Genomic DNA, 27,592 nt, shown 5'->3' with positions numbered 1-27,592 from the left:
AACAGGATATTTTTGGTGTTCAGTTCTACTAGAATTGACTCTGAGAGATCATATATATTACTTTATCAGTAAAGAAGCCTTTATAAAAGCCAAACTGAGCTGTTGTTGAAAATTTATTCTCAGAAAGGTTGTTCATTATTCTATTGTAAGCTACTTACTCAAATAACTTTGAAGACACAGGATGGAGTGAGATTGGTCATAGAGGTGAGTCGCTTATCTACACTTTTGTGTATTGATATTACTACTGCATATTTCAGTCTTTCGTTTTGGCTCATTGACTGGTTACAAAGGTAACTCAAGGCTGGCACTACAAAGTCGGCATAAGAATTTAGTTGGTACTTTGGCTGAGATACTATCATAGTCAGTAATTACTACATGTTACTGGCCTAATGATTTTTGTGATGTCTCTAACATATGAAATGGCGAAGCTGATGTCTGGTGATTAAGTATGCTCTGCCGGTCTAAGTAAGTTATTGTATCTGCTTTGGATTTACGAGTTTTTGTCTGTGTTTTCAGCTACTGTTAGGAAGAATTCATTGAATATAGTAGCCAATAACTTTAATTTTGTATCATCTGCCTTGATTCTACTGCCCTCTGGGAGTTCAATATCATTAATGGTAGTGATTATATTTGTCTCGTGCCTCCCTCCCCCTCCCCCCCCCCTCCCCCCGCCAATGAACAACCTTTGCCATTGGTGGGGAGGCTTGCGTGCATCAGCGATACAGGTAGCCATACTGTAGGTGCGACCACAATGGAGGGGAATCTGTTGAGAGGCCAGACAAACACGTGGTTCCTGAAGAGGAGCAGCAGCCTTATCAGTAGTTGCAGGGGCAACAGCCTGGATGATTGACTGATCTGGCCTTGTAACATAACCAAAATAGCCTTGGTGTGCTGGTACTGCAAATGGCTGACAGCAAGGGAAAACTACAGCTCTAAATCTCCTGAGGGCATTCAGCTGTACTGTATGGTTAAATGATGATGGCATCCTCTTGGGTAAAATATTCCAGAGGTAAAGTAGTCCTCCATTCGAATCTCTGGGCGGGGACTACTCAGGAGGACATTGTTATCTGGTGAGAGAAAACTGGCGTTTTACAGATCGGAGTGTGGAATGTCAGATCCCTTACTTGGGTAGGTAGGTTAGAAAATTTAAAAATGGAAATGGATAGGTTAAAGTTAGATATAGTGGGAATTAGTGAAGCTCGGCGGCAGGAGGAACAAGACCTCTGGTAAGGTGAATACAGGGTTATAAATACAAAATCAAATAGAGGTAATGCAGTCATAGGTTTAATAATGAATGAAGAAAAAAAAAAATAGGAGTGCGGGTAAGCTACTACGAACAGCATAGTGAACACATTACTGTAGACAAAATAGCCATGAAGCCCACGCCTACCACAGTATGAACTATAGCTTCGCAGATGATGAAGAGATTGAAGAAATGTATGAAGAGAGAAAAAAATTATTCTGATAGTGAAGGGAGATGAAAATTTAATAGTCATGGGGGACTGGAACTCAATAATCGGAAAAGGAAGAGAAGGAAAAGTATTAGGTGAATATGGAATGGGGGTAAGAAATGAAAGAGGAAGATGCTTGGTAGAATTTTGCACAGAGAATAACTTAATCAAAGCTAGCACTTGGTTTAAGAATCATGAAAGAAGGTTGTATACATGGAAGAGGCCTGGAGACACTGGAAGGTTTCAGATAGAGTATGTAATGGTAAGACAGAGATTTAGGAACCAGGTTTTAAATTGCAAGACATTTCCAGGAGCAGATGTGGACTCCGACCACAATCTATTGGTTATGAACTGTAGATTAAATCTGAAGAAACTGAAAAAAGGTGGGAAATTAAGGAGATAGGACCTGGAGAAACTGAAAGAAACAGAGGTTGTAGAGAGTTTCAGAGAGAGCATTAGGGAATGATTGACAAGAATGGGGGGAAAGAAATACAGTAGAAGAATGGCTAGCTTTGAGAGATGAAATTGTGAAGGCAGCAGAGGATCAAGTAGGTAAAAAGACAAGGCCTACTAGAAATCCTTGGGTAACAGAAGGTGTATTGAATTTAATTGATGAAAGGAGAAAATATAAAAATGCAGTAAAGGAAGCAGGCAAAGAGGAATTCAAAAGTCTCAAAAATGAGATTGACAGGAAGTGCAAAATGGCTACGCAGGGATGGCTAGGGAACAAATTTAAGGATGTAGAGGCATATATCACTAAGGGGTGAGATAGATACTGCATACAGGAAGATTAGACAGACCTTTGGACAAAAGAGAACCACTTGTATGAATATCAAGAGCTCAGATGGAAAACCAATTCCAAGCAAAGAAGGGAACGCAGAAAGGTGGAAGTAGTGTATAGAGGGGTCTATACAAGGGCGATGTACTTCAGGGCAATATTATGGAAATTGAACAAGATGTAGATGAAGATGAAATGGGAGATACGATACTGCGTGATGAGTTTGACAGAACATTGAAAGACCTAAGTCAAAACAAGGCCCGGGAGTAGACAACATTCCATTAGAACTACTGATAGCCTTGGGAGAGCTAGCCCTGAGAAAACTCTACCATATGGTGAGCAAGATGTATGAGACAGGTGAAATACCCTCAGACTTCAAGCAGAATATAATAATTCCAATTCCAAAGAAAGCAGGTGTTGACAAGTGTGAAAATTACCGAACTATCAGTTTAATTAGTCTCGGCTGCAAAATACTAACATGAATTCTTTACAGATGAAAGGAAAAACTGGTGGAAGCCGACCTCAGGGAAGAGCAGTTTGGGCTCCATAGAAACATTGGAACATATGAGTCATTACTGACCTACAGGTTACCTTAGAAGATAGATTAAGGAAAAGCAAACTTATGTTTCTAGCATTTGTACACTTAGAGAAAGCTTTTGACAATGTTTGCTAGAGTACTGTCTTTAAAATTCTGAAGCTGGCAGATGTAAAATACAGGTAGGAAAAGGCCAGTTAAAATTTGTACAAAAACCAGATGGCACTTATGAGAGTCAAGGGGCATGAAAGGGAAGCATTGGTTGGGAAGGGAGTGAGACAGGGTTGTAGCCTATCCCTGATATTATTCAACCTGCATGTTGAGCAAGCACTAAAGGAAATGAAAAAAATATTGGAGTAGGAATTAAAATCCATGGAGAAGAAATAAAAACTTTAAGGTTTGCTGATGACATTGTAATTCTGTTGGGGACAGCAAAGGACCTGGAAGAACAGTTGAATGGAATAGACAGTGAGATGAACATCAACAAAAGCAAAACAAGAATAGTGGAATGTAGTCAAAGTAAATCAGGCGATGCTGAGGGAATTAGGTTAGGAAATGAGACACTTATAGTAGTAAATGAGTTTCCTATTATGGAAACAAAATAACATGATGATCGAAGTAGAGAGGATATAAAATGTAGGCTGGCAATGACAAGGAAAGCGTTTCTGAAGAAGATAAATTTGTTAACATCGAGTATAGATTTAAGTGTCAGGAAGTCTTTTTCTGAAAGTATTTGTATGGAATGTAGCAGTGTATGGAAGTGAAACATGGACGATACGTAGTTTAGACAAGAAGAGAATAGAAGCTTTCAGAATGCAGTGCTACAGAAGAATGCTGAAGATTAGATGGATAGATCACACAACTAATGAGGAGGTATTGAATAGAATTGGGGAGAAGAGAAATTTGTGGCACAACTTGACTAGAAGAAGGGATCAGTTGGTAGGACATGTTCTGAGGCATAAAGGGATCACCAATTTAGTGTTGGAGGGCAGCGTGGAGTGTAAAAATTGTAGAGGGAGACCAAGAGATGAATACACTAAGCAGATTCAGAAGGATGTAGGTTGCAGTAGGTACTGGGAGATGGAGAAGCTTGCACAGGATAGAGTAACATGGAGAGCTGCATCAAACCAGTCTCTGGAGTGATGACAACACCACAACCTAGTAATGCTCCAAGTTGCCCTTGCCTTGTTCTTGGAATTCTGACTTTTTTTGTATTGCACAGTGTGACAGGAGATTCAATATCAAAACAAGAATCATTATCTGGAATGTCAGGACACTGCTACACACTGGAAAACGTTAAAAGAGAGATGGAAAACTATAAATGAGAGGAGGTATGGAGTAGTAGTGATTATGACAAAAGGAAATGGGTAAGTACATGGAAAATGTGAGATAGGATTATTGATGTGAGGCTGAAAGGAGTACAAAAAGGCATATTTATTATCCTGGTATACAGGCCAGCTTCAGAGCATGATCATCAGCTCATAAAGGAAACATAATAAAGAAAATAATGGGAAATAATCAAGGACGATGCAAAATAGCAATGGGCAACTGGAATGTCATGGTAGGAGAAGGGAAGGAAGGAACCATAGTTGGCATTCATGGTTTCGGAAGGGGGAATGACAGAGGCTAATGGCTTGTTGACTTTTGCAGGGAAAGACAGCTAGTAGAGATAGATATGTGGTTCAAAAATCACAGGAGGAGGGTCAAGACTGGGAATCACCATGAGATAAATATAGAAACCAAATGGATTTTAGACAGGTGGAAGAAAGCAGAAGTGGGACTCTACCAGGTGCCGATATTAAACAGTGACTACAGTTTCCTTACAGCAGAGGTAAGAAAAAACTGAAGAAGACTGTCATGGTGAAGAAGTGCGACCTGGAGAAGATAAGATCAAGACAATAAAGAGTTAAGGAAATGCTATCACTTTAGCTTAGTAAGTCATTACAAGACAAAGAACCATCAAAAAATGTCAGTGATTGTTGGACTGTGCTGAAAGAAAGAACCATAAAATCAGGGCAGAGAAGTATACGATACGTAAACTAGAAAAGAGGAAAAAACCAGGCATCACACCGAAGACAGAGGAGAGAAGAAAATTCAAAAACCAGAACAATGAAGATGCAAGAAAGAAAAGATGAACCACTTGATGAATAATGACATGCATAGAGAAAAGATAAACATATTAGGGTGTAAAAAAAGTAAATAATGGCTAAAAGATGATTGCAGTGCGGTTAAAAATTAAAGAAGGGATAATACGATTTACTGCACAGTGGAGTAAAGAATGCAACATGGTACCAAAACAGACAAGGAAGTGCTATTATAGAAATTTTCAGTGAAAACAAGAACATAGTGTACAAAGATCATGAAGGCATTCCCCAGAGATGTAAAGAGTATGTAAAACAGCTGTAACACACATTACAAGCCAACAACTCTATTACTTGAAATGTAAAACACTGTATATTATGATGCCGATAATAATGATGACAATGAGGAGGAGAAAAGATCACCAAATGTAATAGAAGAAGTGGAGAGTGCAGTAGATGCAATGAAAATGGGTAAGCTGTAGGTATACAGATACAATACCAGGTGAAATACTGAAATGTTTTAAGTCAAGAAAGAGTAAGAGAAATATTGAGGTTATGTAACAAATTATATGATAGTGGTGAATGGCCAGAGGACTTTCTGGTAATGGTAACGAGTCCAGTATCAAAGAAACAAGGAACCAAGAAATGCAGTGGTACAGGGAAGTTAACTTTATTTCACATGCAGCAAAGCCATGTTAAGAATCATTAATAACATTTATTTTTTGTCCATCTTGGGGGGCAATGTGGGTGCAAGCTCTGCAGCTATAATGTTGATATACACTCGAATAAACTCAGCAGTCATTCTTACATTTTTATTTTAAATGCCACAGCCAGTGTCGACCACATTTGGAGAAAAACAAAATGTGCAACTGGTGTGTTTATTTGATTGCATATTGTTAATAATAAAAGACTGTAAAAGGAGATAGAGGGGAATTTGGCTTGGGTGAGGAGCAATTTTGTTTTAGATGGTGTAGAGTTTCAAAAGATGCATTTGGACTCTTGCAAATTTTGGGAGAGTGGTTTATTGAAAAGGAAAGAATGTACATTTGTGTTTTGCAGAGCAGGAAATGGCACTAGATCATGTGACTTGGGATAAATTTGCAACTATAATGAGGGGAAAAAACAGTGGATTGGAAAAACAGACAGCGTACAACCTTAGTTTATTTAAATAAAAAAATATCAGTGAAAGTCAGAGCAGTAAATACTAATTGGGCAGGACTAGGAAAAGGCATAAGGAAAGGCTGCTACCTGACTCCTAAACTTTTCATTCTGCAATTACAATAAAATATGAATGGCGAATGCCCACTAGATGACAAGGGAGTAAAAATTGGAGGAAAAAGAATATGTTGTTTGAGATTTGCAAATAATGTGTGCCACCTTCCCAAGGATAGTATAGTACCCTCTGCCCCCCCCCCCCCCCCCAGTTTATTGTTGGGCATCTGCTGTTCTATGCACACAAATGGAAGATGCCACAGTTATTTACACTTACGGCTCAAAGACCACCTCTGGTGTTGGAAGTGCCTGTATTGTTGGCAACAACCCTATTAGATTTCAGCTTCCCGATCAGTGTTCAGTTTTTACTGTGGAGCTTTACGGTGTTCTCCAGGCTGTCCAATACATCTGATGCCATAAGCGGATACAGTATACTATATATATACTAAAACCTCTTCCCTGTGCTTGGACTTCTTCCTCCTGGCCTCGTCATCGGGAGAAGGTAGTTTTAACTAGACTCCAGATTGGGCACTGTCTCTTTAATCATCGACATCTTTTAAATGGTGATCCTCCCATGCTTTGTCCCCACTACTCTCAACCATGGACGGTGAGACACTTTTGACCTACTCCCCTTCAATAGCAGTTTTCAAAGATTTACTTCCATTTTTAGTTGACCTCCTTCTGAAGTTTTGCTCCCATTGATGTAGCAGTTTTGCGCCCTAAAATTATATATATCTTGTTGTGAAAAACCAGAACAACATTTAAACCTGACCATGGAGAACAATTTGAAACTAAAGGTATTCAATATTATCATAGGAAACTTTACCTCCAGGCATGCTGCCGTAAATGGACACAGTTGATTTTTTATGGAACTGCTAAGCCTATACAATTCTACACTATCAAAGCACGTAGAAAATATGGCATCTTTGTAGAGCATAGTTGTTGATAAATAAGATTTGAAAAAAGAAATTTGCAGTCAAAAAATTGTCACACAGCTAATTTGTATCTGAGCCACTTCCTCCTCTGTGGCTCCTCAGTGCTTTTCATAAGTGCATTTTTAATAACATATTTCGATCATAATGGTAGCCTTATGGATTTTCTGCACTTTGCCTGTTAGTGTTACCCAAGCAGAATGGCCATTCTTTCAAGAGTTAAGAATTGCGTTAGAACTACAATGTGGCAAGAGTGACTTTTTGGAATAGCTATGATCACAGTACAGTAGAGTGAAAGTTAGCTCCCACATTATACTGGGATAATGAAAGAGTTTACATCTAAAAAAAGCTAGAAAGAAGGTATACTTTTATTAAGTATGGAATTTATGTTAACTTCAAGAATTGAAAAAAGTTTCTTAAGAAAGGCATTCTTTGATGCTCTAACATTAATTTGTGTTTACTTCATAAAAAAAAAAAAAAAAAAAAAAAAAATCAAAGTTTAAAATAAGTAAATAGAGGAAGGAGCTAAGAATGCTGAACGCTTATCTGGAGTCCAAAAATCCTAGTGCCACCCCTGCTTATCATATAGAACTGATAGAGTTACCAGAGAATTTGTTTAGTAAGCACTAAACTGTCATGGACATGCTCATCCAGGTCCAGTGACCTGTGGTAGAAGAGAGGTATTGTGCATCTCGGTTAAAATTATGAAAGCATACTTAGCTAAAATAGTCAACCAATGTATATATATTTCTCATACATTCACCACATGAAGAGACCAAGAAGGGGAAATTAGAGAGATCTTAGCTCACACGGAGGCCTACCAACAAATGTTCTTCCAGGGGACCATTTGCGACAAACAGGAAAGTGGGCAAAGTGACTATGGTGCACAACATGCCCTCCATCACATCATAAGATGGTTAGCGGAGTATAGATGTAGGTGGCTTAGCATGGATCATGTGTGACAGCAGTGGATATTAAGAAATCTAGAATGTGAAAAATAAGATCACATTCTTAAATATTTCTACTCTTTCGGAGATGTTCTGTCTTGTCATTTCAGCTAACTGTGTGTGTGTGTGTGTGTGTGTGTGTGTGTGTGTGTGTTGGGGGGGGGGGGGGTGATAAATAGGTGAAGTAGTTGATGTGCTTACTATTCTGTATAAGTCTCTTCCTAAAAGTCCTTTGCTTTTTACAGCCTGAATGCAATTTCCAGACCAATACTGAAATGAAATGATTTTATCTTCTTCCTTGTTTTACCAGTGATTCAGAAAAAGCAGCTCACTTCAGAAATAATGAGACAAAATTTACCATGGCTTTATTTCCCCAATTTCTCTGGAACCAATTTGCTAAGAACTTTGACTCAACTGACAAATTTTTGCTTAATGAATTTTAATTTCCTCCTTTGCCCTGTACTGCCTAGACACCCACCAGAAAAAATTTTGCTTTGAAAGAACTCATAAGCAAAAGTAACGCTTTTGTAGCAGGGAGCTAATAATGCTGATTCAATCCGTCAGTTGTTTGTCAGTAGCTCTGACTGAATTTGTGCCCCGTTTTTTTGCTGTGTGTGCATTGTCATATGCTGTGTGCTTGTCCCATAGGACAGATTGATTGTTGCTCGAGACCCTGATGGTACTTTACGACATGCGGACAGAGATGAACGTTTCCGTTGCAATCAAATCTACTTCCCTCTTCCTGGTCGCAAATTAAGGACACCTCATATGTTTGAAGAACAACACCTTAAGGTATGTTTTCAAGTTATTCCTATTGTAGATTACTTGACATTTGTCTGTTGAAACCAATCAAAACAACGTTTTTTGTAGGAAAGTTTGTGAAATGTTATATAAAAAACGTTTTATATCATAACTAGTTGCATCGTAGAATACCGTACATCTCCAAACTATTTCAAGGGATAATATAATTCATGTTGGTAGAATATTACACTGGTACTTGCAAGAAATCTACTGGACTACACATTTGATGGCCATTTCTTTAGGGTTTAGTATTTGAGAGATGGCATTCCAAGAAATGAGGGCAAATGGAATCTCCTTTGATCCAAAGAACATTTTAGGACCAGAAAATCAGAGCCAGTCATGTAACAGTTATATTGAGTACAAATGTTTGTCTTGGGTAGTATTTGGTGCTCACTTTGCCCGACCTATTGATTAAATGTGAAATCATCTTTTACAAGAAAAGATTAGCAGCAAATGTGCATCCCATATATTAACACATTGATTTCCACTTTCAGAAGCTGGTGGAAGCCTCTAAAAATAGTCTTCTACTTTTTATGCATAACAGCATTCTGACTGGCACTGAGTTAAACTTCTGCCCCTTTAGTGAAAAAAGAGTTTCCATCATTTGCTAGCAAATGCAGACATCATGTGCCAGGGACACAGTGACCATCACAATTAGTATTCTGATAAAACAGCCACAAACTACCCATATTTAAGTTCAAAATTACCAATTTTTCATGTGTTTAAACTTGGTACCAAACTGTGCTTTTAATCCATAATGTTTTGGCACCAGGGCATTGATTAGCTGATGATGCTTGCTTCTGATGTGGGGCACCAGTAATAGTGAATTAAATTGTGCATGATCAGTGGCTGTTTTATCTCAGTATCGTTCGCTAGGCTTTTATAAATGCACCGAATGGTCAAGCACTCTTATGGAAAAGTTCTCGAAACTTTCTGTAGTAATATCTTGATTTTCTAATCAAGTGAGTTGTCACAAACTGTTTTGATGATTTTTCCTGCTCCTTTTCCAGTCAAATACTGAAGTAACATTAAGCCCTCATTTTATTCTGGTGTAGAACAGTATACCCTTTCCTGTGTGCCAATGACAGTACGTATACAATTGAGAGGCACTGTGTGAGAATCCAAGCAGTATCAGTAAGGCACCATCTTATGTCCCCCTATCCTACCCACCCTCTGCCTGTATGCCTCAACATTATGCACTTATAGTATTGTCACTAATATAGATCCTCAAGTAGAATCCTTTCAGTGGCCTAGTCAACCAAGATAAAGGCCGCCATTTGCTCTAATTTTATATGTTTCTGTATAACTTAGTCCCAGCAACCACCACTTTGCATAATATCACAGTCTCTTCATACCCAAGATGCACATATCTGACCTGGAACCTGTAACATTATGTCTGGCCGAAGCACTGCTCTACAGTCTATGCTTACAATGAGGAGTATGCACCCCAGACTGATGGAGTCTTAAATAATCCCTAGCTTAGTTGATTAGTTCCCTTGCCTTGAGACTTGTCTGGAGATCATCCTGTGAAATGCTTTACAAGTCTCTCAACATCTAGAGCGCACAACAGGTTTTGTCCATGATGGTTCCAAAGGGGAAATTAAGACTGTCTTTCTGAAGTACTGGATCTTAGCTTGTTTCTCAGTATGCAGTATGATTATTTTTTTCTTATTGTAACATTTCTTGCTAAATACCTTTCTCTTGTACTATAATAAAGTTGAAAATATCATTGTCTCCCCTGTGGTTTCCCCTCATACTTGAGTCTGAGAGATATGTCTTTCCTTTTAACTGCCCCAAACCTATCCTCCTTTACTCAACAAGAAAGGAAGTAATAATTCCAAATTCTGGGATAGTTTAGAGTACTTTTATTTGTTTGTAAGCACATGAATATAAAGACTGGCTGTCAATTCTGTCGCGTAACTTTGTTGCAGTGAATCACAATTTTAAGCAGTCATTTCATACAAATACCCGGGTGTAACAATTAGTGGAGATATGAAATAGAAAGATCACATAGGTTCAGTCATGGATAATGCAGGTGGCAGACTTCAGTTCATTGGAAGGATACCATAAGGGTTGCACTGGATGTGACTCCCTGCGAGGGGACAGGACGGTTGAGTGGCGAGGCAGCGATGAGGATGTGTGTCACATCCAGTGTGTCAGTGAGGCAGCATTCATTTAAAATTCATTTGTTGATGAGAGTTTTAGAGTGATTCAGTCTCCTCCTCGTTGCAGCCTGGTAGCAGCCATGCTATGTCCACAATGCAGCAATGTGCTGAGTGGCGCGTCAGCACCTGCCATGAAATCTGCGGTCAAAGCACCCAGTGTTGCTTATGGTCATTTCCACAGCCCCGTATTGGACAGAATTGCAGTCATTGCATCTTGACAGCCCAGCATGTCTGTGTTGTCCATTGAAGCCTCAGCACTCTCGTTAAGTATAGCTGCACTTTGGTCTGGCTTCGAGGTATTAGTGGTTGGTGTGATGGTAAGAAGGCAGAAGTCCCCCAGCATACAGCCGATAAGGTGGTTCTTGCACTGCCCAGGGCTGGCGGCACTAGGTGCCCCACTCCCAAGTCGAACAGCTTGCAGTCAGACAGATGCATTCTTCATCTGCAGAATATCTGCTTAGCCTTCATCTTCAGTCACATTGTGTCTGGTAGGAGTGACAGCTTGCAGAGACAAAGTTGCACCCCACAGTCGGACGGCTGTGAACTCACAGAATTAGACTCTAAAGTGGCAGCAGTTGGCAGCACTTCATTGTATGTCACTATGTCATCCTGCAACTAATGGAGCTGGTCTTCCACAGTATCTGTGATACAGATGGAATGACCAAACTCTGGCCCAGAGTGGAAGGAAGGAGAGGGTAATATAGTGGTTCATGACGCGATTCCTCTCACATGTGTGACCAAATCTGCTCCAGCTTTTTGAGCATATCATCATTCTCTGATTGACAAATGTTTAGTTTCAGAGCAATCTTTTATGCAAGGTTCGGAGCTCGAAAGGTGTTATTGTGTAGTCTTTAGATGTAGTTACCACATTTTAACGTGTAATTCCCCCTTCTTTTCTTGAAAACATTAGAGAGGGAATTACGTGAGTAGCAGAGTGGTGCTTCTAGGAATTCAGAAAGGGAGGGAAACAATTTACTGGTAGGTAAAGGCTATATTTATAGTAATTTGTGAAAAAAGTGGTGCCTACCGGTATTTATTTTCTGTTGGCTCAAAAGAACTGGTTTCATAATGGCTACAATGAATAGTAGCAATTCATTGTTTCACTGTTTCTTTTCTCTGACTATTCTGTCACCTCACTTTCATCACTATTTTCAGGCTCAGATAACACATCATCTTTTTCATTTTCATTATTCTACAAAATGTCATCCTCGGGACTGTCAGTGGTACAAGAAATTCCTGTTTTTTAAAAACTCTTCTTAACAATATCAACACTACTTTCTCCATGCACCTCCACTTGCACATCGTCGGTGTTGATGGCTTCCATATCTTGTCTCCTGGAGTCAGATGATGAGATCTCACAACCATCCATTTTGAATACAGGTGTCAAAGATGTTTTTTGGAGGGTTTGTTGACACTGACAGCTAAAGGTTGAAGATGGGACATTAAACCTCCAGGGATGATAACGGGATGGGACTTAATTTCATTTTCTCCTTTAGAGCTTCCACAAGGTGGCCCCTGAAGCTGTCTAGGACAAGAAGGGACTTCTTGTGTTATAATGCCCCTAGTCACCTTCCCCAGACTTTCTCAAACCAACCCTATCAAATCTACTGTTATCCACCCCATTTCCTGAACTCATGAGTGAATGCCATGTGTGGTAATCTCCTCTGGTAATGTCTTCCTTTTAAAGATAGGTGGAAGTTTATTGCCGTCTACAGTAATGCACAATATCACTGTGCAACTTAGTTTCTCTGCTCCAGTCATCTTCACAAGGAAACTTTTTAAACCAGTTCAAGCAAGGGTGGTAGTATGTGGCATTTCCAAAAACACAGCATTTCCAGCCTGGGAGAGCAAACAGTCATATTGCTACTGCACATGTATTATGTAATCATGGAACTTGATTAGCTAATCTGTGTAGCCTCCTTCATAGACTGAAATTTTGCCATCTCATAAAATGAATCACCCAACCAGTGCTTGCTTTAAAATCCTTTCTGTCAACAATGGGTGTGGCAGCTGTCTCGCGAGCTTTGTTCTGAATCGTTTCATAAGAGACAGCACAACCATCATTCTGAAGTTCATTGTTGTAAGCAAGTACACCATTATTAATTTCAGGATATTTCTCTGTTTAAGGCCCACAGAAAGATTTGGAGCTTGCCTTTCTAGCCATGAGTTTATCTTTTTGTCCACCAGTACCATATTGCATTAGGATCAATGGAGAAATGCCTTCCGCAACTTTCACTCCATTTGTATCGATGTAAGATAACACATTTAATTTAAATTTTGCCATGTAGTTTGAATATTTTGACAGACTGATGACTTGTAACAAACTGCAATGTCCGCAGCTCCATTTTTCAAATTTACAATATGTTGTGACAATGGAAATATTTTTGTGCCAAGTACTGCTGTGTCCATTTTTGGCCATTGTCAAGTCATTTGAAGGCCACTCCAGTAAGAATGAATCAGGAGAGGGAATTATGCGTGATATTAATAAAATAATTTTTTAATGATGAAAAATAGAAGGGGACAGACATATGCGAGGAGAGGTGCTCACATGATAAAGTACTGTACTCCACACTGCTGTTAATAGAATATTGTTAAGCCTCCTTTGAAATAATGTACTGAATCGGGCGTGTCTGACGCTTGACACTCTCTCACACAGTCTGTGGCAATGTAGTTGTTGCTTGTTCATGTTCCTACAACCCCCGCCCCCAAGTGTTAATACTTGTTGCTCAACCATTTCGAACTGTGCAGGTGCACTATGCTTACATGTCATTCGAGACAGCTTAAAAATTTTATTCCTCATGCTAATACTGTTCTGCTGTGCAATATTCTCACAATCTTTATAAAATTCGTCCTGAATTTTTGCACTCGGATCCTCCCTCTGACAAACTAATATCCATCTTCATAATTATTTCATCCATTGCTGGATATTTTTTCCCTTTAATTAAAATGAATTCCACAAAGCATGGTCCTTTACATGTATTTACTTAATATTTTACATTAATTCCCAGATGACTCCTTACCCTTTATTTACTAATGTATAGATCTATGCCTCACTTGTTACTCTCTGTTATTTCCAGTCACATTACTAAACCATGCAACAGGTAATTCTAGGTGTGGTTCAGTCTTTCACTTGCAAAAAAAACACAAATTACACAAATGGCGATGAGAATCGCTACAGTACTGGTAGCTAAAATACTTATATTCATAATGTTATGCTGCTTCTCTTGGTACTGCTAGGTGTGTTGCAACATCTGTTCTGTGGAAGTCCACCCCTTCTATGATGATATAAATTTATCTAATGAGTATTGGTTTAAGGTATTGCTCAAAACGGTAAAGTTCTGGACCAGTAGTATCTCCAGTGGCTTATTTGGCCAGAACAGGAAAGGGTGTGTCAATTGGATCATTGTTGCACATATAATCGTGACTAGGAGGGGGAAAGTTGTTCCAGGCACGTCACAAACTGCACCATTTATTAGGATTCCAATGTCCCTTACTTTCCTCATAGTCATACCCAGCAGCTTCTTTCTTTGCAGGTCAGGTAGTGTATTAACCTACTGTTTTGGTACATCAACTGGGTCTTTGCATTTGAAACATAAGTTTCCCTTGTGTTTCCTCAAAACACACTTTCTTTAAAAGTACATTTGCACACAAACTACTTGCAGCTCCACCACATACAATGTACTGGTCAGTAGCTCCAAGTACCTCCCTTATCTTACAGTTACTTAGAGATTGACTTCAGCCTGCAATGCAATACTTCATTATAGCTTTCCTTTTCAAAGTTGACTTCCTGCTGCTTTTCAGCACTTTACCATTTGCATTGAATTGTATTGATGCCATAAGCAGCTTACATGGTTCTACTTTAATGATAATAGACCCTTCCAATGATGTCTCACTTGCAGCTGTCTCCTTCGGGTGAAACAATGACTCCCTGAATGTGACTATAATTTTGAGAAAAATTTCAAGCCTTTTCTCTTACCCCCATTACCTATACCCTTGCAAATCCTCAAATCCACTTTGATACTCTGGCACACATTCTTAAAAGGATTAAGTCTTGTGGGTCCACTCATTAGCCTTATACATGTCTTTCCCTCTTCTCTTGCTTCCCCTGTTTGGAGAAAGTGACTCCATGAGAATTGGTGAGGAATGTGCATCCTTTGGACACACAAGAGTCTGTACTACCCCATTATCCATGACATGCACAACACAACTAGCATCATCAGCAGCTACTTGTACGTTCTTCATACTATCTACAATAAAATCACTGCAGTTCCACTCTGCATGGCACAATAATCACCAGCACGTGTTTCCCTGTGCATCTGGCCCAGATCCCACAGCCTCAAAACACAGTACTAGTCACCGAGCGAGGTGGCACAGTGGCTAGCACTGTGGGAGGATGACGGTTCAGTCCCGCGTCTGGCCATCCTGATTTAGGTTTTCCGTGATTTTCCTAAATCGCTCCAGGCAAATGTTGGGATGGTTCCTTTGAAAGGGCACGGCCGACTTTGTTCCTCTTCGTTCCCTAATCCGATGAGACCGATGACCTCGCTGTCTTGTGTCCTCCCCAAAAACAACAACAACAGTACTAGTCACACATGCTTTGTTCGGCACTACAACTACTTCAGACTCCACATTTTCACAAGGGAGCTGCTACTTCTACACTATTTTTCTTAACTGCATCAAACCAACTCATAGCCATTTGCACAATGCCAGTAGTATCTTCTAACATCCTAATCTTCCTATTTATGAAATCATTCACACAGTCATCCCATTATGTCATACTAACAGCCAACGCACGTGCACTCATGTTCATCAAGAATTTATGCTCATTATTATACGCTGTTATAAGCAAGGAACAATATATCTCTGCACACAGTGTACCATTTTATTGGGAATGACCTTAGACAGTTAAGGCACTCTTGTTTGCATTTAACAAATGCTTCAGTCGATTCCATTTATCCTGCTCCCTATATTCATATTTGCATAATTGGAGTCACCAATATCTGGATTCTGTGAATTTGTTTTTAGAGTGTTTACTTCAAAGACTTAGAAACGGTCAGTTGTTGTCAAGCCTTCGAAGAAAACAATCCAAAAATGAATTCACGGAATACAGATAGTGATGGCTCCAGTTATGCAAGTATCAATTTATCTGATTGTCTGTACATGGAATGCATAGTGGCATGAAGATAGCATTATTGAGATGCCAAAACTCAGTGTCTAAATAAAGCAACTTCTCAAAAGATAGGCCGTTTAGTGATTTTCATTGGTAAATGTTTGACCAGCTGCTGTCCCTTATCCACAACAGATCAACAGAGGTAGAAGTTATTAAAATAATAAGACAGGCGAGAGAACCAGAAACTCATGACATTTAGCCCATTTGTGTGGGAGAAAGATGTGAAACTTACTCAGGTAGTGGATTATTGGAGTTTCCTGGAATATTAGGCTCTGCCTTTTGTGGATTGACATTACTTGCTTCTGTGTGATTTCTTCATTCTTGAAAACTTGAGGTCACTATTCCATAAAATCAGTAAGCAGTATGGGTAAGAGACGAGAATAAAATGTTAGTATGAAACACTACAAAGCATGTAACATAAGCTACTCATTGCCTTTTCCAGATCTCTGCTTCTTTTGTTATTTTGGTCAACAAATTATCACTGTGTATGTATGTTTAACTGACATTTCTACTTCATATTATTACAGCCGTTGCTCGATACTGGAGAGTATGAATTCATACTAGATCGAGCATGTGTGCAGTTTGATCCAGACTCTCCAGATTTTTGTAGAGTTAGAGATCAAACATTTGACCATGTGGAGAAATCACGTCATTTCTCAAAGTTAAGATCAACTCGTCATTTTGGCCCATTAGCCTTCTACCTTGCGTGGCACAGAAATATTGATTCTCTTCTCTTAGACATTGTGTCTGATGGCAGGTAAGTACATAATAATTAGTTTGTTCAACACACTTCAGGTAAGGAAACTGAAAAGTACAATAAAAAATAATTGCTATGAAGTACAGTACAGGCAGATAAAAATGTGATAATGTAATTAAAGATTATGGTAAAATTATGGCTTCAGGTATTGAATTTATAAAATTCACAGCTTCCGAGAGATTGTGTAAAACGTAAAATACTACAGTTTCTTTCTTGCATTTCTCCAAATTACTGACTTTAGGAGGCTCAACGCTGAATTTAACCAAAAAGAAGTATATAAGAATAAATTTAAAAAAATCTATACTCATGGCAGAACCACAGCTTCTTCTTTTGGGACAGAAAAGATGAAATAATTGGAGGAAAGTTGGAGAGTGAAGACATAAATCAGAATCCAGATTAAGGGATGAAAAGCTGACAAAGATGAAGGAAAATGTAGTGTAGATCACTATACTTAAGTGTTAAACATGGCCATTTCTTGGCAACCATATATAATTTTCAAACATAGGAATTGTACAGTCAACCAGTTGCAGATACCTGTTTGGTACATTGACCTAGGTTTCAACACTTACTAAGGTTGTGTTCATCAAAATGAAATTTTGAGAAACCATAATCTGTATTTAACTACAAAAAAAGCAATGCTTCAGTCGTCTGTCTGTCCTTTTGTTTTTAATTATGTAAAATTTATTTGTGTCTGTCTACCTGATAAGTTTCAGTTTGTTGTCTGCCGTTTGATACTACAGTGGAAAACTGATTCCTCTACAGGGCTATATGCATCTATGTTCCTCCTGCATGTTTCTGAATGCTACACAGAGTGTGTTCACAAAGCTTCAAGACTGATTTTTTCCTGAGTAGGGGAGGGCACACATACATATTCCACCAATAGGGTGAAGTAGTGAGACCACGCTAGCAACATTTACCTCTGAGATGGTGGAACGAGCAGATCGATAGTGGCATGAGTGCATGTCAGTGCCTCCAACGAAACCTCGTAAAGTTGAAAATGCATCTTTATTTGGAGCAGCATTATTCGATAAAGTTCTGTGCGAAATTGAACAAAACTGTTGGAGGGGCTTTTGATATGGTTCAGAAGGCCAATAAGGAAGAAGCCATGTTACATTAAATAGTTTGCGTGCAGCACAAGAGGTTCAGAGATAGCTGCGAGGATTGAAGACCATCCCTGCATTGGGAGACCTCAATATGCCAAACTGATGAAAATTTGGTGAAAGTGTGTTTGTTCCTGCAGGACAGAATGTCTCTATCACATGATGCTGAAGTGCTCCGCCATTTGAAGGACCAAGTCCACCATGTCTGCCCTGAGATCAAACACAATTGGTTTCTTCACCATGACAGTGTGCCCTCTTACACGTCACTCTCCGCCGGTGATGTTTTGGCCAAGTTCCGTGTGGCAACACTGCTGCAGCCTCCCTACAGGGCCGACGTACCTCCCAGAAACTTCTTTTTGTTTCCTGAATTAAGAGAGACCTGAAAGGGAAGTAATTCGACACAATTCCAGTGGTCCAGGCAGCTTTGATGAAGTCCTTTGACAGCCTTCCATGTGAAGGGTTCCAGGGAGCCTGTGAACAATGGAAGAAACACTGGCAGTGGTGTGTTGATGCCCAAGGGTCATAAGTATTTTGAAGACTTTAAGTTCATTGAACAAAAATGTTTAGTAAATTTTTTGTTGCGAGACAAGTCTCAAAACTTTATGAATGCCCACTGTATCCACTCTCCTTTCACTATCTTGTTGTCTCATTTGTTTCCTATTTCCTTAAATACCACAAAGAACTCATCACAGTCCATCTGCTATCCATTTGTCTTGCTGTACGTCCCACCCTGCTTCATTTCATTTTCATCATAATTAAGTCTTACAATCCAGTCTACTATTTTGTTTTTCCACCTCCCCTAGCAATTCCAAACTAACATCTCACCATCATTCACTGAGTAAAATTACCTGTTAAGTTTATGTTAAATATACATTTTTCACTGTCTTAATTCGTACCTGCTTGCCTGACAGGAATCATTGACCGTTGAAGACCTTTTTTAAGGGATCGAAGGCATGATAACCACATGGGGAGAGATCAGGACTGTTGGGTATGTGCTTGAATGTCTACCTCTGGAGACAGTGTAATGGATTAGGCTGGCCTCCCAAATGGACTGGCATCTTGTGTCGAATTGTGACCAGCACAGAACTTGGTACACCATTCCCTGATGATGGTTTTCTAGCGACTTGCTGCCTCATACACATTTTTCATTCTCTGATGGATGTCTACTGGTGTTTATTCTTTGGCAGCCGAGAAAAGAATAGCAGCATGTTGGTCCTGTTTGGTTGCATTTGGTAATAACATCACCATAGTTCAGGTTTCTGCATTTACTACACGCTCATTGGAAAGACACAAATGCCACACTGATCCTTTGCCCACAGTTGCTGCTTATATACACGCATCAGAGTCATACTATATTTCATCATGCTGTAGCAACACCCTCAAGCAGAAACACTTTAATTGCCCCCTACAGTTCACCAAAAGCACCTTAATCCATTATTGTTAGTCTTCTGTAGATTTATTTTCCTGTACTCTTAGTTTATGCCTTCGACTCTCTTAAATACAAAAACATATCAACTGTTTTTACAACTTCATGTTAATTTCTACAATTTTTGACATGTTGATTATACATTATTTTGGTCTTTAAGGCTGATTTCAAACTTGCTCTGTTTAGTTTTTACATTTCACCTAGAGGCAGTAGTATAATGCCATCTTCAAAAGAGAAGCATTTTAGACATCTCCAAATAGTTTTACAGTGTAATTTTATATCATGTTGCCTTCAGATGTATTATCTTTTTCATTAAAACACCATCACCTCTAGTTTCCATTCCTTTTTCCATATCTTGAATTACTTTACATACTTTGTCCAAAATTTCACATCGGACATTATGAATTGCCTGTGTTTCTGAGTTATCTCTTGAGCTGTGCCAACATGGAAGGTAATGTCCAAAGTTTTGTAAAATTGTTGAGTTACTTCACTGTTTGCCATTGTGACTAATGAAATGCAATGTATACCTGAAATACATTTATCACTCTTAACGGGGTGCATTACACTCTCATCTGTTTTTTTTTTTTAATAATTTCCCTCTTTCCTTTTGAAAATTTTCGAGTGGTCCGAGATTACCCCCAGCCTCTACAATATCTTTATTCTTTAATAAAAATGCAGCTTGAAACAAGGAAACCAGTTGGCTGGCCAGCAACTACCATGAGGACACAAAATTCCAAGTACCAAGTACAGAAATTGTTTCTACTTTGTGTCTATCACTAGAACTTGCTGTTCTGTCTTCATAATGTTGTGATCTTCTCAGTGAATTTTGCTTTTCATACAAAATAAATATTCACTTCATTTTTACATTTAGCCCTTGGTAATTCATTTTTTAAGTTTTATTCTGAAGGACTCTATTGATCCATCCAGAAATGCATGCTCATTAGCATGCCACTTCCAGGATTCAGGAAGGTGCACTGGTGGATTAACGATGAGAACAAGTCTGCCAGTCAGTCTGGATGTGGTTTTTAGGCGCTTTCCCACATATAACTAGCTGAATACTGATATTGCACCTCAGTAAAACACTTAGAAAAGATGTGCATAATTTTGTAACAAATAACACTAGATGCAAACAGTTGGGGTTCACAAATTCTATCTGGAGGAGAGCAGGGAGGGGGAGGGTGACAGATAGTGAGAGGAAGGATATCCAGCCACATTCTCCCACTAACATTGCTAAATCCAATAATTAAAATGCCAACTCTAAGATATATGGTAGAGGCCATGAAAATTAAGATGATTCTGGATGAGTATATGTACGACAAACTTGTTCTCTCAGTAAATTCTACTAACAAATCATCCGTCAATACTGATGTCATACCCAAAGCTTCCTACTGAAGTATCGTTAACTTTGAAACTTCCTGACAGATTGAAACTGTGTGCTGGACAAAGACTCCAACTCAGGACATTTGCCTTTCGGGGGCAACTGCTATACTTACTGAGCTACCCAAGCATGACTCACGACCCATTCCTGCAGCTTCAATTCTGCCAGAACCTCGTCTCCTACCTTCGAAACTTCCAGTCGATAGATCACTTGCACGTGAAAGGCAAAGGTCTTGAGTTCGAGTGTTGGTCCGGCATTCAGTTTTAATCTGCCAGGAGGTTTTATTTCAGCTCACACTCCATCGCAGAGTGAAAAATCTCATTTTGGAACGTCCTCCGCCTGTGGCTAAGCATGTCTCTGCATTATTCTTTCTTCCACGAGTGACAGTTCTGCAAGGTTTGCAGAAGAGCTTCTGTGAAGTTTGGAAGTTAGGAGATGAGATACTGGCAGAATTGAAGCTGTGGGAACGGGTTGTGAGTCGTACTTGGGTAGCTCAGTTGGTAGAGCACATGCCCATGAAAGACAATGGTCCCGAATTCGGGTCTCGATCTGGCGCACAGTATTAATCTGCCAGGAAGTTGCATATCAGTGCACACTCCACTGCAGAGTGAAAATCTCATTCTAGTCTTCATTTCATTTTCACAGTCATGTCCCTCACAGTCATATGTCTTCTACCACCTCCTCCTCAGTTTGTGAGAATGTTGGTGGATAGGGGGTGAACAGCATTGTTCTCTACATTTTTTCTTCGGTTTTAAAACAAGTCTTGCTATTTTGGAGGAGATCCATTTAATATGCACAACAATTTTTTAAAAATAATTTTCCTGTTTGCAGTGAAGTGCTGACCTTAATTTCCTCACTGGTCAGTTTCTCTGTAGTGTAGCATATATCCCGATGTTAATTCTACGAGGAGTGTTCCATATTGATTTACACTTTATTTATTCTCATTTCTCATTGTGTGCCATCTAACACATCATGCAGTTGCAAGGCCTACTCATACCTGTACGTGACAGGACAATCACTAGAAGTGTAATCCTTGCACAGTGCAGCCCATTTTTCCAGTTGCTGTCATAGTGGACAATATGGACTTCAACCATCAAGGACAGTGCTGTATACCATGGTTTCTATAGAAAGGCAGTGTAAACACTGTGGATATTCACATGCAATTGGTGGCAATGTGTAAAGAATGTGCATTGTCATGAAAAATCATGTACAACTGGTTGGATGGCTGGAAAATTGGACGCACATCAATGGAGAAAAGAACAAGTTCTGAAAGGAAAATTACAGGTAATACCAGTTGACATTTTGAGAGCGGAAAAGCATATTCGGGAGAATAGATGCATCACATTCACAGAGATGGAGGTGGCCACAAGACTTTCCAGAAGCACCCTACAGCACATAGTGCGTGAACACCTTAAGCTTGGGATGGTGTCTGTTAGGTTAATTCCCAAATCCCAGAATGTAGCACAAACACAACAGCACCAGGACATGTACTATGACCTCCTTCAACGCCACAGCCATGACCCAGTAGGTTTCATGTCCAAACTTGTGACTGGCTATGAGATGTGGCTCTGTTACCAAGAGTCGGAAACCAAAGTCCAATCAATGCAGTGGAAGCATACAGGCAGCTCCCACAGTAATAGTTCTGTACACACCTTTAATAGGAAAACACATTGCCACAGTCTTTTGGGACAAGAAAAGCATCCTCCTCATTGACCGGGTGGAACCAGGGACCACCATTAATAGCACGGCATATAAGGAGATTCAGAGGTTGCACTGTGCAATTCAAAAGAAACTGCCAATTAAATGGGCAAAATGATTTGTTCTTGTAAAACAACAACACTCACTCCCGTATAAGTAGGACAACCATGGCATCCATCAGATGACATAGGGTTCCAGGTACTGCCACACTGACCATATTATTCTGACTTGGCCTCTTCTGATTATCACCTGTTCAGGCTGTGAGAAAACCTCTGTGTGCTCATCATTTTGCAGAATTCTAGGAATGGCAAGCAGCTGTTCTGCAGTGGATATGATAGATTTCAACAAAAATGTGGCTCTAGGAGGGTCTGTAGAAGTTGCCATGGTGGTGGTGCAAGTGTGTACAGTTCAGTGGAGATTATATTGAAAAAGTGCATATATCTGCTGAGGCATAGAGGTTCTTAGTGAGTGTATTTATATATAGCAATGTGTAAATCAATATGAAATGTGCCTTGTATTTGACCATTACTTTTTTCCCCATATTTATGATACCTGTACTGTAATTCACTTGTTGTTACTTAATATCCCTTTTAACCTATAAATTATTGCTTCTCAAGAGGAAGAAGAAGTAGTAGTCCACATTATTGTCTGTTAAGCCAATCTTTGTGTAGCAAGGTGTGAGTGCAAAAGTAGCAGAGCTTTCCCTATGACATGAAGCCATGGTCTCATCTCTGGCAATGGTACACTAGTGTAACAGGGCCCAGATAGCTGGATGAGGCATATAAATAGTGGTAAACATTGGGAATTATGTTCCAACTATTTGTTGCTCTTATATTATCCATAATTGTGCTATTGGTAGAACTTTTCACTGCTATGTGGCAGTGTTGTTGTAGTGTCTTGCTCATCCATTTCTAATGACCTCAATATTAACAGGACGATAAACCCCGATCTTCCTTCCTCCCGTCTCTTGCTCAGTTAAAGTTGAGAACTCAGAGTAAAATAAAAAAGCTTTTTATTGTCAGGACATCAAAGGACTTGGGGCACAATTGTTCCTAGTGCTTTGATGCATCTGAGTTTACTTGTCTAGTGATGACTGTTACCTGAACTCTTATTTGAAATAAGCCTAAGAATTGTCAGTTAAGAATAATAGATAAAAATTAATTATATCTCATAAATCAAGCCATGTAAAGTTTGGAACGTTATACACTGTCCAGTCACATTACTGTGACCACCTGTGAAAAGACTGAATAATCACCTTTTGCAGTGCAGACCACTATAAGACAAGGAGGAAGAGAGTTAATGATGTTCTGGAAGGTACCAACAATGATGTAGTGCCATGCCGACTCCAGTGACATGGCTAGCTGCTCTAGGTTTATCAGTTGAGGATCCAAGGCGTGAACAGCCTGATTGCGGTTGTCCCACAGATTCTCGACTGGGTTTAAAACTGGGAGGTTTGGTGGCCAGGAGAGTATGGTAAACCCATCCTGGTGCTCATCAAACCATGCACATACACTGTGAGCTGTGTGACTCATTGCATTGTCCTGCTACTAGATGCCATCATGTTGAGGAAAGACAAACTGCATGTAGGAGTGGACATTGTCCCCAAGGATAGATGCATACCTACCGTATTTACTCGAATCTAAGCCGCACTTTTTTTTCCACTTTTTATAATCCAAAAAACCGCGTGCGGCTTAGAATCGAGTGCAAAGTAAGTGGAAGTTCTGAAAAATGTTGGTAGGTGCCGCCACAACTAACTTCTGCCGTCTAATATATGTAGCACTACACAGGCATGCTTTGCAGGCACAAAGATAAATACTGGCGCCAAAATCTATGCGTCAGTAAATAAATTAAAAGAAAAGGTTGAAGAATGTAAACATTATGCCATGTATTCTTTTGTGTTTGCTGCTATCTCATTTAAATCCTGCCTGCCTAATAAACTATGAAACTTGAGTGAGACAACAGCAAATGCGGAAGAATATACATATAATGTCATGTTTATATTCGTATTATTCTTATGCTGAATAATGATACAGTCAGAAATGAAGCACGAATCTAAGATGACTAATTTCTGTGCAGAATGTAATGTACTAAAGAGACGTCTGCAAAGATTTTCAAACGGAGAAAAATTTTCGCTTAACTCTCATTCGGAACAAATTCTATCATACGCAGTCTATTGATCATTATCAAAGAAAGCAGCAGTGTAAGTAACAACAAATAACAGCTGTTGATTTGGTTATGAGACAATTCCTCTTTTTTTGTAAGCCGCAGTAGCGTGCACAAAAGCAAGCCATACCGCGAGCGGCGACAGGTCGTAAACACTCATTATCAGAAAGCGACAAACAATGCGTGACACAGTACGATAATGCATTTTCAGCTTAGAGTGACATGAACACCTATAACAAAGAGAACAGCACTTATCAGATCAAAGCAAAATAAGCAATTGATTCAAACCAGACAAAGCACGTGAAAAAGGAAGGATACCCATATAAATACGGACGGAGCGCCTGACACATAGCAATGGCTATTTTGTGAAGCTTAACTGTTAAGCTTACGACTCGAACCAAATTACTGTAGCTGTATCTTCATCCATTCGACCTCAGTTGTGTCTCATGTTACAATGGACCAACTTTGTTTCCGTTTGGAGGGGCGGTCTAAAACTTTTCTTTCCCTTTGAATTTCGAGTCTCAAATTTCAGGTGTGGCTTAGATTCAGAAAATTTTTTTTTCCTTGATTTCGAGTCTCATTTTTCAGGTGTGGCTTAGATTCAAGTGCGGCGTATATTCAAGTAAATATGGTATGTTGATCCATTGTGCCCTCCAGAATGATGAGATCTCCCAGAGTATGCCATGAAAACATTCCACAGACCATAACACTCTCTCTTCCGGCCTGGAGCCTTCCTAAGAACCAACGGCCATCTGTCCAATAGAACATAAAAATGATTTGTCTGTAAAGGCCACATGCCACCATTCTGTGGACATTCAGTGTGGTATTGGCATGTAAATTCCAGCCTTCAGCATTGCCAGTGAGCAGCAGTCAGCATGGGTGCATGAACCATGCACCTGCTGTAGAGGCCCATAGGCAACAATGTTTGCTGAACGGTTATTGAAGAGACATTGTTGGTAGCCCCTTGGTTCATTTGGGTGGTGACGTGCTCAACAATTGGACCTCTAGTCGCCCATGCATCTGCATCTGCATCTGCATCTGCACAGCTGTCATTCACCCCCTCATCTATGGCTCACAGTGCACCACAGTTGCTTCAGAGCCGGTTTTAGATAGCACTGTTTTGCCATCCATGGTATACTTTAACCACGGCCGTATGCAAACAGTTTATAAACTTAGTTGTTTTGGAAATGCTTCACCCTTCACTCAAAAGCCAATGATAACTCCCTTTTGGAAGTCAGGTAAATCAGTCCGTTTCAGCATTACAGTAATGACTGTACTGTTTCCGCCTCCCTCCGACATGCTTTATGTACCCTCCACTGCTAGTGCTGCTACCTGCTGTCTGTAAGTGGTTATTACATATTGATGTTGAACATAGACATTATTCACATTAATGTAACTGGTAAGAATTGAAAGTAAAATGTTTCTGAACTAGAGTACATTTTGAAATGTGTCTGCATCAGTGATCGATACCTCATACAATAAAGAAAATATGGCATCAAATAACTAGACCAGTGACAGAAATAATCTGATAGAAAAAGCAGTGTACAGACCAAGAAGAGGAAAATAAATGTAATGCATTGATCAGAAAAGCCACAGAATTTTGAATTATTCATAAACATAAATTTAATAATAATACCTTCAGGTATCAGTACATTATTTTATCTGCAGTAAAAGTAATATGTGTCTATTAATTTAAATAAAAAATTCGAAATAAGACTTTGGCATTTCCAATGTAGACTTCAGTGCAGGTTAAATTATTAATAGAATTCTGCAGCCTTACTTACATAATTGGTTTCTATTTTGTTTTGCATACAAATTGTTCATTTTCATTGACATTGGCATTCCTTTTTAACAGGTTAGATGAGGCCACAGCTTTGATTAATCTGTTTCATAAACTGAATCCAAGTTCAGAGTCTGCAATAGCTGCTGCTGAATATGAAGGAGATGACCTTGGCTTGATAAGGGTAAGTCTTATATTAATGAAAACATTCAGTATTCTATAAACTATGTGCAAAGAATGGATAACTCCTCAGGTGATAATGTGGATAACATATTTTTATCCTTTGTGTACTCTGTAATATATTGTTATTGTGATCTCCTTAAATGTTTTTAGTGTATTATGTACCTTTATTTTTCCTTGTTTTTGAGACTTTTAGGAATTAGAACTTTTTACTAAATTGTCATCTAGGATGTCATTTCATATTGTCAAGCTAATGTACTATTATTTATTGGAGCTTTGAATGAGTAAACCTTATTTTTTAATTACTGTTTCTTAAGGAGTTTAAATGTTTGTGAGTATTTCATAGTATTGAATATAATTTCCCAACAGAAGTTAGTATAGTAACAGGGCAACCACAGTTCAAGTAAGAGACTAAAAAATTCTGCCAAGGCAAAAGTGTGCACAATTTGAGCAGTTATTGTTTCTGTACTAAATTGTTTCTTTGAATAACAGAATTTTCCTTCATTGTATTGTACTTAAACAATACTTACAGTGGACACACACATCATTCACTGTTACAATGGCCTGTATTACTCGAGGGAATAATCTTTTCTACATACAAAATAAGATTACTGAATGACACAAGAATAATATTAAGCAGTATGTTTTGTGAGAAGATAGATTTGACTGGCTATAGTATGTGTTCATAAGTTACCATTCATTCTGACTCTTGCACATAGATTGAGAGCAAAAGAATAACGTTAATAATATTAATAATAATGATACCTTCAAATACCAGTACTTTATGCTACCTTGGTGAATGAATCATTGGCACTTCCCTATAGATGTATTACTGGTAGTCACACCTATGTCTTGTACAACTAATGACAGCACAGTTAGGTGATGGTATGACTTGTTTGGTCTTCCAGTTTCTTTTGGATTTCACAGTGTCCATAAAATGTTGCTATGAATGGAAGCAGTCAGAAAGAAATACATATTTTATATATGTTAGGATACAAATTGTTTAGAAGAAGTTTGGGTGGGCTAGATGAAGCTGTA

At 39.1% G+C, this 27,592-nt stretch overlaps 1 protein-coding gene across 2 annotated transcripts in view; it reads left to right on the top strand.

Moving 5' to 3' along the window:
* The window catches only part of LOC124777438 (28S ribosomal protein S22, mitochondrial), a 39,213-nt gene that overhangs the window by 9,568 nt on the left and 2,053 nt on the right, over positions 1 to 27,592 (top strand). For both annotated transcript variants that reach the window (XM_047252844.1, XM_047252845.1), the window contains exons 4-6: positions 8,585 to 8,728; positions 16,600 to 16,829; positions 26,450 to 26,558. In XM_047252844.1, coding sequence (XP_047108800.1) covers positions 8,585 to 8,728; positions 16,600 to 16,829; positions 26,450 to 26,558 — 483 coding nt within the window. The remainder of the gene's footprint in view (positions 1 to 8,584; positions 8,729 to 16,599; positions 16,830 to 26,449; positions 26,559 to 27,592) is intronic.

Source organism: Schistocerca piceifrons, chromosome 2 (assembly GCF_021461385.2).
Source record: "Schistocerca piceifrons isolate TAMUIC-IGC-003096 chromosome 2, iqSchPice1.1, whole genome shotgun sequence".
Classification (NCBI taxonomy): Eukaryota; Metazoa; Arthropoda; class Insecta; order Orthoptera; family Acrididae; genus Schistocerca; species Schistocerca piceifrons.
This window is presented reverse-complemented; position numbering and strand designations above follow the sequence as displayed.